This window comes from Gekko japonicus, unplaced genomic scaffold, assembly GCF_001447785.1.
Source record: "Gekko japonicus isolate JY-2015 unplaced genomic scaffold, Gekko_japonicus_V1.1 scaffold88, whole genome shotgun sequence".
Lineage (NCBI taxonomy): Eukaryota > Metazoa > Chordata > Lepidosauria > Squamata > Gekkonidae > Gekko > Gekko japonicus.
Genome location: NW_015160209.1, coordinates 1,216,695 through 1,228,571, shown reverse-complemented (window position 1 = coordinate 1,228,571; position 11,877 = coordinate 1,216,695). Strand labels below are relative to the sequence as shown.

The following is an 11,877-nucleotide window of genomic DNA, read 5'->3' as shown; positions in this document are numbered from 1 at the left end:
GGAAATCACCATAGATCGTTTGCTTCCTAACAGCAGATCCATGCAACAGGCATTATTGGGGTCAGCTACTAGCAGTTCTGAGTCTCGTGAGAAGAGTAGGGGGAGGCAAGGTAAAGGACTCAAACACCGCACTACTTTTTCTTGACTGAAATTCACCCGAGGAGCTATTAGCCATATTGGTGGGTATCGTAGTGAAACACTAAAATACTTTTTGGTTGATTTTAGGGATAGATAAAAGTGAAGGTGGAAGATACTAGCCATTATGTGGAAGCTCTACCAGTGGGCACATAGGTGAGGTGGAATAGGCATAGAGGGTACTTTTTAAGGGAGTAGAATGGTACTGAACATTTATAACAATCCCTCACTTGTGGCTGTGCTACGTAGAGAGGTATTTTGGTCCCTAGTGATAAGGGGGAACTTTGAAAATAGTAGTATGCTTCCTAGGAGGCAGTGTCTGAGGAGCAGCTGTGGTGCCTGAAAAGTAGATGATGATTAGTGGTATTTACCATGCACAAAGGTGAAAGTTGCCTAACTACATGCTATCAGAGGTTTTGGCAAATATTGGGACAGTTGTGAAAAAGAGAGATCTAACAATGGTTTAGGTAATAAAGCGAAAAAGTACAAATGTGGCAGTTCGTCCTACCACCCTTCCTTTAGCTTTAGCATTACAGGGCTTCACCTTGAAAAGTGGCAGATCTTACGTGAAACACAGGCTGATTATATTGGGGGCACTGAAAAGGAGGAGGCCCAGACTGGTGGCAGCATGGTAGCAGTGACAGTGGGAAATAGGTAACTTATAGCTGCACACCGTAACTGACTGAGGAGAGCTTCTCCTGCACTTAAAAAAAGGCCATGCATACATGATCAAGGAACACTAAATATATCAAGCAAATCATGTACCTGTGTTTCTGGTGTCTAGAAGATTAACTCAGCTTGCTTTTAGACACTGTATGATCTGTTGATCAAATGCTACACTTGTACCATTACATAAAACATTATACAGTACACATTGTGCAGAGACATCTTGTCTTTGTGTGAATGAATCTGCGTAGGTATGTGAGAAAGCTCACATATTTATAACAGGTTCAGGATTTCGATGTTACCAAAGGTTAAGATTTATTATAGCTTTCAGAGTGCCTTGTGAAATAGTCCTTTTGAAGAGGCAGAAAAGAAACAGAAGTAGAATAAACAAGTGGGAACCAATGTTCCCTCTAAGCTGAGTTAGTGTGAGCTAGCTCATAAGTTTTTAGCGTCCAGCTCACAAATTTTTGTCTTAGCTCAAGAAGGATGGGTCCAGAGCAAACTATGCGGTAGCCAAATCGCTCGCTCCCAACTTTAATGCCAGTAGCTCACAAAGTAGAATTTTTGTTCATAAGACAACACAGCTTAGAGGGAGCATTGGTGGGAACCACAACAAATTTGTGGGAGTGGCTGTCCTGTTCCCCCCACCTTTGCTTCCTTCCCTCTTCCCCTACTTCTCTCAGTCTCTTCTTGCTGCCACCACTTTTCTTACTCTTTCTCCTCCATGCATGTCAATTTCTCTTTCTGCCCCGCACCCTATCATTCTTCCTGCCTCCCCACCTCATCCCTCTTTTTTTCTGCCTCCCCGCCTCATCACACTTTGTCCCTCATTCTGCCCCCCTTTTCACTCTCTGCCCCCCATAACTTTCTTGGTCTCCACCTGCTTCCTCCCCCCTCAGCACAAGTAATGGTGGCAGCACTCCCAGCTATCTACCTTCTCCCCCTCCCCTCACAGCAGTAGTGGTGGTGGCTCTCCAGGAAACATAGTGGATCTAGCTACAGAGATAAGTTCTCCCTAGGGTTGCCAGCTCCATGTTGGGAAATTCCTGGGGATTTGGGGGTGGAGCTTTGGGAGGGTGAGGTTTCAGGAGGGAAGCAGCCTCAACAGGGTATAATGCCATAGAGTCCATTCTCCAAAACAGCCATTCTCTCCAAGAGAACTAATCTCTGTAGTCTGGAGATTGGTTGTAATTCCAGGAAATTGGCAACCCCAGTTCCCCTGGAGAAAATGCCTGCTTTGGAGGGTGGAGTCTATGGCATTATACCACTCAGGTCCCTCCCCTCCTTAACCCCGCACAACCCTATCTCCTTCCCACCCAACAGCCAACCTACCTTTATTGGCCCCTCTGTCTTAAGCTTTCGCTCTCACACACAACCCCCAGCAGCTTCTACCTCTAACTGGCCTAGTTGTGTGGTGCTGGCCACATTGCAAGGCTCACTTACATGGTAAGGAACCCTCAAGGACATGTGGGGTCGCACATCACTTTCCTCCTCCCCACACTATTTCCTTTTCCCTCCTCTTGGCAATTTTCCTACCTCATTCTCCCCAGCCCAATTCACCAACCTACCTTTTATCTGCCTCCCATCTTCAGCTATATTTATTCATTAGTTACTTCATTTATAGCTCACCTTTCTCCACAGTGGGAAAAAGCAGCTTACATTTTTCTTTTCTCCTTTTTATCCATACAACAATCCTGTGAGTTAGGTTAGGCTGAAAGTATGTGACTGGTCCAAAATCACCCATTGAGCTTCCACAGCAAGATGGGGATTCGAACCTGGGTCTCCCAGACCCTTCTCTGAAGCTCTAACTACTACAGAACACTGGCTTTTATAGGGTGGCTGCTGTTGAACAGCAGCATGTAACCAGGCCTAGTTAAGTCATGCAAGTTAGATCAAGTCACTTAGAGGCTGCTGTCAAGCCTATGGTTGCCAGCCTCCTGGTGGGACCTGGAAATATTCCATAATTACAACTGAACTCCAGACAGCAGAGATCTGTCCCCCTGGAGAAAATGGCTGCTTTGGAGAGTGGACTTTGTGGCATTATATCAAATTCAAGTTCATTTAGGTTTAATAGCCCAATGGCCATGCACCGTCAAAGAAAATTTAAGAGTTTAAAACCACAGCAAAACAGAAATTCATGTGGCATTATACCATGCTGAGGCCTCTTCCCTTCCCAGACCCTGCCCTCCTCAGACTCTACCCAAAAATCTTAAGGAATTGTCCAACCTGGAGTTGGCAACCACAGCCAGGCCTGGCCCTAATGAATTCTCCCTCAAAGGCCAAAATAGGCCTGGAAAAGGCCCTCCCCAATCCCCCTGCCTCTTTTACTCACAGAAACTGAAGCCTGGAATACTGTGGTTGCCTAGCAACAGCCACCAAGGGAATCCGTTGCTTAAAGCTACAGATGCTCCTTTTATCATTTTTGATTTTTTAAAGCTGCCCAGTATATTTATTTTAGATTTCACATTTTTCTGCAAACCTAGGGACCTTTTCATATTTGTAGAAAGATCTGTCTTGCCTGTTCACAGCTGCAGTCACTGGATTTAAGTATCCAAAGATATCCTGCCTTCCTTACTGAGATTAATAGGTTCAAATTTGCAGTGTTTCTTGCTAATATTTCCAAGAATCAAGGCCATATTCTTATGCTATGGCTGAATCCTATGAGCCTTTATTTTGAGACAAAGGCTCAGGATTAGATACAAAAGTTCTAATAATAGCTCCTGCCCTTGGATTTATACTGCCCTACCCATTGTTGGCACAGCTGCTGCAATTCACAGTGCTTTGCCAACAATTTCCCCACCCCCTTATGGCACAGATGTACTTTGAATGGGATTTACAATTGCTCTGCTGGAGTAGGATGGGTAAAAATTGAGCAGGGGTGGAAATCCTTTATGTTGCATTACCAGAACATATTTAGAACCCCAGAGTTAGATAGGAACATAGTTTACCACTAAACAATTGTACGTAGCTGCCTACAGGGGCATTCTACAGAAGTACTGTCAGCATTTGTAAGCTGCTACCCTGTTACTTTCTATAATGCTGATGCACCCTTTTTAATGCAATAATAACTCAGCTCTTGGGAAGGTACTGTAGGTCAGTAGAGTATGTGCTTCACATGATAGGCCTCATCTCTTAAGTTTTAAGAATGGGAAAGACATCTGGCTCAGATACAGAAGAATCAGACTCCTGTGAGAGTCTGACTTGGTATAAAGCAGCTTCATACGTTTGTATGTGTTCATTGTTCAGGGACAGGGAGTTAAGTAGTAGAGCCCATACTTTCAACCCTTGGCATCTCTAGTTAAGAGATTCCCAGGTGATGGAGAAAACCTTTTGTTGTGTGAGATGTCGGAGTGTGCACAGCCAGGCAGGGTATATAGGATACATTATATGAGGTCACATGGTTTATATAGAACATTGGCATAAAGACTCTATAGTACTAAAATACTGTCACATTGATAAAGCGTTTAAGTACATCATTTCTTGTACGTACCACAAAATACAATAATCTGTTATTAACATTTAAACCTGACATTTCCCCACGCAATGAATTCTTGCTTAGAAATTGTAATAAGATTTCATTCTTTCATCATTAATATGGAGGCTACTCAGTTGAACCAGTGTATATGTACCGAAATACAACACTTTAAAAAGGAAGAGCAGCAGTACACTACATGTAAAAAACCCTGATGTTGCACAATAAGCTTTCTTTTGTCATGTGCAGCAACTGATCCATGTACCTCAATGGGATTCTTTCAATTACCAATTTAATATATTATTCATAAGTGGAGAGTCTGATGTCTTAATGGAGAGGCGACTCATCCAATAGGTAACTTGGTATCTTTCTCCCAGGGGAGATACTTTGCAAGGGGTTGTTATGTGAGGGCAGCTGGATAGTTCTGCCTGACTGGTCAATTTCTTTCAGTCAAGAGGAATAAGAAAGGCTCATTCTGGTCCAACATTCATTGGTCTTTTGACAATGCAGTGCTTTTCATAGAACAGTGCCTCAGCTCAGAAATTTCTTCTTTTGCAGTGGCTTGGATTAGCTAGCAACTCCCCAGATATTAGAACAGAAGGTTTTAACTTGGAAATCGCTGGCTGCTGCTTGTGATATAATATCTACTTTAAAGCTACTGTGGCATAGCAGGTTGGTGTGCCATACTTTTAAGGGAGTACATATAAATGTGAAGCTGAGGGTTTAAACCTCACCTGGAGAATTCTAACTCAAAGGACACAAGGTGAAGCCCAATTAAAGGGACAAGTAGCAGGTCATGGAGGGGAAAAGACTTCACCTGACATTTTGGAGAGTGGCTGCTAGTTACAATAGATAATACTGGGCTTGATGGACTGACTCAGTATAATCCATCTTCATAAGGCATGTGAATATTTATAGGGAAACTCTTCAAAATGATCACTGATCCTTCAATCTACAAAGATGTTCTGAATTCCAAATTCACATTAGGTCGACATCTTCACATAATATTCTGTTGTAGCCACCTGACAAATGAAGTCATGAAATTGAGGGTGGCTGATGGTGGGATCCTAAGCAGTGTTACACCCTTTTAAAGTCCACTGAAATCAGTGGGCTTCAAAGAGTGTGATTCTGTTTAGGATGGCAACAGTCCACACAGTTTACCATAGGACCACAATGCTCTGCAGAGGGCATGAAACGAAAGGGAGCACCACAACATGTCTTTTATTAGCTTCGTCTCTTATGGTTCTGCCCCTGCTTAGAAAGAAAAGATTTGGTGCCACTTATTCCTGCTTTTGTAATCTCTAGGGTAGACAGCTGTAAATTACTTTTCACATGTGGTTGCTGTTGAAAACAACCTGATAGATTCCTGGGGCTTCCCTTATTTAACACTAGAAGTCATGACCTCATTACATTAGTTTTGTGGCTAATGCGAAGCCTCTTTCCTTGCCTTGATACGCTTGCTTCATTTCTCCATTTTCCTCCAGGCCCAGCTGACTTCTGGCATCAGAGCCACTCGGGAGAAAAATACATTGCACACCACAGTGCAGGAGGATTAAAGATTTAGGTGCCCGTGCCCACTTGCTCCAGTGTCATTTCAAAGCAGATCCCACATTCCCTTTGCTCATTAATAGTTGCCTGTCTTTCCCCCTAATTTCAGCTTCGGGCTGGGGGGGGGGGCAGGATTTGCATCATGAAGGAAGAAGAATTTGGATATAATTAACAGCAGTAAAGGTGAAAGAAAACCCTTTGTATTTCCAATAGGTTTCAATTTGTATTGCTTGCCGCACCTCCACTGCTTGGCATGATGTAAGTGTGAATTACTAATTTTAAAAAAATATACAGAGATGAGGTGTGAATAGAAACATGCACACTAGTATATTCATTTCACACAATACTATGCTAATTACAGGGTGTCACTTCAGTCCTGAGAAATGCTATGTGTGCTTCTTTATAACCCTTAACAGTAGTAATAGATCTGAATCATTCCATGTCAAGGAAACTTAAGGCCACTTAAGTTTACATCAGAAAATATGACAACTTTTATTAATGTTAGAACGAGCAACTCACCATGCCTGGACATTGGGGTGTGTGCGCGCTACATCACTCTAAGTGTGTATAGGTGTTATCTCCTTGAATGGGGTAACTCTCTTTGTCTTAACCGGGGAGCTGCCCTCTGATCCCGTCTCTCTCTCCATTTGTCATCTCCCTGTCCTCACATGGCCTTCCATGGAGACACATGCCTCATACTCCCACACACATGATGCCAGGCAAAACTCTGCTATATTAACCAAATATTGCAATAACTAATTCCTGCTCCCACTGCAGAGCCCCACAATGTGCTCCCTGAGGGGCTGTTGACTCCGGGAACAACAACATGTTGGGTGGCTCAGTGGGCTGCGGCAGGAGGGTGAAAGCTCAAGAGCACTGAAGAATTCTTAACTGCATGGCTGGATGCAAGCGAAGATAATCTCCCAGCTGCAATAGCTGACTATGATATATTCTATAAATAGAAGATACTTAAAATATTTTTAAAAATGAGAAAAATAATTAGAGGCCATGTTCTCCTCTTCTGTGCAACCCCACACTAAAGTGCTTGTCCAGAACTACTTTTAGTGCCAGATAGCACCATATGTGCCCTTGTCCCTCTGCAACTTGTCCATCCTTGGCTTTTAAAAATGATCTTCTTGATTCTTGTTTGCTTCTCCTCTGCTGTGACAGAATCCAACATCCAGACATTTAATTTTGTTTAAAAAGAAGGGTATGCTAGGGTAGAGCAATATAGCTACCCCCCTGCAGCAAGCTTATTCATTGTACATGTGGATGGAATACCACTTTGTTGTACCCGGAGTGGAATTTACAGGAGCATCACAGAAATACTGTTGGGAGATTCAGTGCCAAAACCTTATGGTTTACATTGTCATTGATAGATACTGTACCAAAATATCCATGGTGCACTGTATTCTTACATATGTTCCAAAGTTTGCTTTCTGGACACAAATTTACCATTCCATTGATACTGTCATCTAATCCTTGCTGAGAGCACTGAAGGAATGCTGTCCTGTGGGTTAATGTACTTCTCTGGTTGCTGACCAAATGCTAGCAGACTGATGTGTTTCTACCAGCTGACATGTGAGCCTCAAAACCTGACGTAAATATATGACCACTGAACCAAAGCTTTCCAAACCATGCTTCAGCTGGCTGTCAAACCTACATTGCTGCAAAGAGGGAGGTGAATAAAGCAGCTCTTCTATTTGCCTTTTACCTCTCATGGAGAAGAAATTGCACCATAAATAAATAATCTAGCTCTACCAAATGAGCCATTTCTGAAGTGTATTTGCATTAATTCCTGTCTGACTGAAGTGTATAGAACAAATTGGTTTTAAAGTAATACATAATTACTGTACTTCTTCCAACATGTAGTCTCTGAAGCATCAGTTTTAAATGTAATTTGTTTCCCTTAGCTACATTATGTTCCTACACTGATTGTCTGATGTTCAGCTCATGGCTGTTGCATGTCATAGATTTACCACCACCACCCCCCAATCTGTAGATCCATCAGTGCTATTAAGGCTTGTGGTATCTCTGTTTCTTCTGGTATAGATGATTTTAGAGAGGGGAAAATGAATATTTGGTGTTTTACCTGCCCAGTGGGGGGATGGGGGCTCCATGAATGTAGCAGCAGTACACAGCTTCATTGGGTTGTCATGGGATTAGACGTAGAATGACCTCTCCTTGTTGGCCAACAAAACGCAAGAAATGAGTTCTTACTGTTACACATGCACTGAAGGGAGGGCCATGGTTGAGCATTTGTTTACATACAGAAGGTCCCAGGTTAAATCCCTGGCATGTCAGGTAGTAGGTGATATGAAAGAGCTGAACATGAGACCCTGGAGTGTCCTTGCCAGCCAGAACAGACAGTGTTGACCATGATAGACCAATGGGCTGATTCAACATACAGCAGCTGGTAACAAAAGGAGAGGAAGAAAAACTTAACCCAAAGAAGTTGAAATAAGAAACCAAAAGGTTAATTACCAAAAATATAAGGGCCAAATATCTGCCTTTATCTAATTTGTAATAAATACATGTATTTTGGTATATTTGATAATATTTATGTTGTATGTTTTTAATTATTTGGCCCTTATATTTTTGGTAATTAACCTTTTGGTTTCTTAATTTAACATACAGCAGCTTCATGTCTTTAGTTTGAATACAGAATCCTATTTCCATATACATTTCATGTTATGTTGGATTAGGATATTTTTCTATACAATATTTTGTGAAAGCAAAATCTGGTATTGTGGCAAGTGAATTATTTTTGTGGTTGTGATTTTAACATTGCCACAAAAGTTGGGAATATGTGCTATGCAAAATCACGAATGACTTTCCATTTCAGAATCCTAGTAGCAGCAATGAAGAGACCTTTTCACAAAACAAACATGTTTTATTTAATAAGTTCTGGTGCTATTAAATACAAAACTCCCAGTTATAGGTGACATCAATCACAATGGAAATGTCAAGGAAGTAAAGTCCCTTCTATCTGCAGAGTTTCATCCTGATCCAGAGAAGGAGATCCTTGTGTGAAAAAAGCGCCATACACTGGGTCAGAAACCAACGGCATGGATCAGAGGAGTATCCCTACCTACCTACATTTTTATCCCACTTTTCCTCCAAGGAGCTCAAGGCAAATGTGCACATGCTTTTCCTTTCTGAATCGGATCCCCATAACCCTATGAAGCAGTGAGAGTGAGTGACTCAGCAAACTTCATGACAAAGATTTTAACATGGGTCTCTCCAGTGCTACTTTGATGCTGTAACTACATGACACTGGTTTTCATTTCTTATTTACTTTCTCACCTAAATGTGAATGTTGCCTATAAGCACTGAATTACTTCCAATGAGCATCCCCATCAATATTCTGGCAACGTCACACGTAACTGTGCACGAGGGCTAAGGCATTATTCTTTCAAATACAATGTTCATTAGAGAATTCCTGTGCAGTAAAGGTTCCATATTTTTATTTCCTGATAATTTAAAAATCTTATACAAGCTCCTTGAAATGAGGCAGAAATGTTGATTCCCCATGATAATCATACGCCCATTAATTACTTTCTGGGTAATTAACTATTCTACTACGTACAGGATTGCCAGATTTTAAACTCCTCCCTCTCACTGTCCCTTTAATATCAGTTTTATTAGCAAGTAATGATCAGGTGATGTTATTTAACTTCATGCCATTGAAGAGCTTCAAATGTTCACTAGAAAGGACCATTATGTATTTGTTTATTATTGTTTTTGCAATAATTTGTGCAATGATTTTCTGTATTCACAGGTTACATCTAGCATGTAGATAATTCTTGGTATGTATTAACAGCTGTTCATAGTAAGCATAGGTTATTCATTCTACCATTTATGTTACTGACTGAGGCCAACCATATATGTGGAGTTTTTCTATATGTGATGAAAAGGAAGGCCCAGTCACTCACCTGCTATTCTGCATGGAAAATTACAGGTGAATTATTTTATTGTAAGGCAGCAGAGGTCTCTAACCACTGATTCTGGCCCTGAGGCCTAGGTGGCTTGTTCTCAGTATCACTAGGCTGTCTTGAAGACAGATGGATTGCCGGTACTCTGCAGTGACACTTTGTCTTGCGTAGAGGGTTCCAGTGGTTTCCTGAACTGCAATGGTCCTCACAACATTGTTGTCCGTTTGTTGTCTTTCTGTTTCTCCATGCCTTCTCAAACTACCTGATTTTCAAAAAGCATGAAGGAATGAGGAAAAAACCAAGGAAAGACAACAAATGTACACTTATGTCATCAGGAAACTCAGAGAAAAACTGCAGCTGTTCAGAAGAACATAATCAAGTCACATGAGAAGCCAATAAGATCTGATCTGGTCTTTTATAATGCTGAGTATGGTCTTGCTCAGTCTTGTCACAATGCAGTTTGAACACCTACAGCATGCCTGAAGTCCTTCAGAATCTGCTGAATTGCCACCATGCTTCCTAGACACCAATTCTAATATTTGCTTACCTATTTTCCTCACATAACATGTGAGCCTACATCCCTTATTGCCAAGAGAACTGGCAGACATTTACCATGTGATCTGGCTCTTTGACTACACTTTAAATTCTCCATCCTCTATGTGGAACAGAACAAATTCACATGTGTGAGAGAAACAGTTGTTCTCTAGAGGTTTTAAATGGCATAAAAGAAATAGCTTCCCTAACATAACAGCAAACTTATTCCCTTACAACCTAATCACAAGAAAATATAATCTACAAAGACTAATTCCAACACATGCAATGAATATTCTGTGGATGGGCTATTGCTGGGACAGGAGACCTACAGTTTAGTCCTATATCCATCCAACATTGGAATGTTCCTCCTGTGCTCTACTATAATCTGAAGCAGAAAAGGAAAAATATGGACAAATATGATTCTTCCTGTGGATTTTATATACCTGAGCTCACAAGGAATTTACTGCATTAAAAATGCTTTACAGTGCAATCCTATGCAGAATTAAAGTCAATGGCTTTACTAGAGTACTCTGCATAGGACTGCATTATTATTCTGCTGTCATCCATGTTAGTGATACTGACTCTGGAGGTGTGGGAACAGAGCAGTTTTACTATCTCAAAAGAAATATTATTTAATGTATCTTGCAAACATTATTCAAAGCTATATGCATTCTGTGCTTTAATCAAAAACAACCTAAACACCTGTGCCAAGTTAGATTCTTCTTCAAACCATGCCAATACCTGTGCACTGTGTAGATTATACAAACTGGGCAGATTGGGACATGCATATTTATTTGCATAATTTATTCTGCTTCTTCTAGCCATGAGATGGAGAAAAGATCTGAATAAAGAGGAAGACCTTAAAGTCATACTCCCAGACTGCCATAACATTTTCTTTGGGTCTCTCCACATAGCTCAGTTTCTGCATTTTCAACAAGCATCTCCCATGCATTTTCAAACCTGATTTCTGCATCTGTATGATACAATGCCATGGTACACACAGCCTGAAAATATACAACATTCTTTTCAGCACATCGAATCAACGGCACATTTTCTTTCTATAAATTCCACCAGAAAGACATGTCACATTCTATTCAGTTACTTGACATGAAATTAACTGTTTTGAACTGTTTGTAAGTACCCTAGTGACACTTCTTTAGCAGATGCATTGTTATGTTCTTAACAGCTAACATGGTCTCTGTACAAGTTGGCTTGATTAGGGTCTCAGGTAATAGAAATCCAAAATGGCCGGTATCACGCAGCTCAAATGCAAATGCATATGGGATACCATTTTTGTATGCCCAGTCCATAGAACTGCCAGAACTTACATCTGGAAAAACAAACAGATAGTTAATAAAAACAAACAGTTAATAAATGATACAAATCCCATCTAGGTCTTAAAGCCAGAAAAAGATAGCAATAAAACAAAAAAAGTTTATGCTGTTCAAAACACATTAAAAACAAACAATTTTTAATTGCAGCAGCAATATATTTGCACATATCTAATGTTATATTATTATTATTATTATTATTATTATTATTATTATTATTATTGTTATCAGGGCTTTTTTTGTAGAAAAAGCCCAG

General features: G+C 40.8%; 1 protein-coding gene across 1 annotated transcript in view; it reads right to left on the bottom strand.

Annotated features, from left to right (window-relative positions):
- Positions 1 to 11,432: 11,432 nt before the first annotated feature.
- The window catches only part of CPA6 (carboxypeptidase A6), a 71,948-nt gene continuing 71,503 nt past the window's right edge, over positions 11,433 to 11,877 (bottom strand). Inside the window, exon 11 of the mRNA XM_015408899.1 lies at positions 11,433 to 11,620. Coding sequence (XP_015264385.1) covers positions 11,433 to 11,620 — 188 coding nt within the window. The remainder of the gene's footprint in view (positions 11,621 to 11,877) is intronic.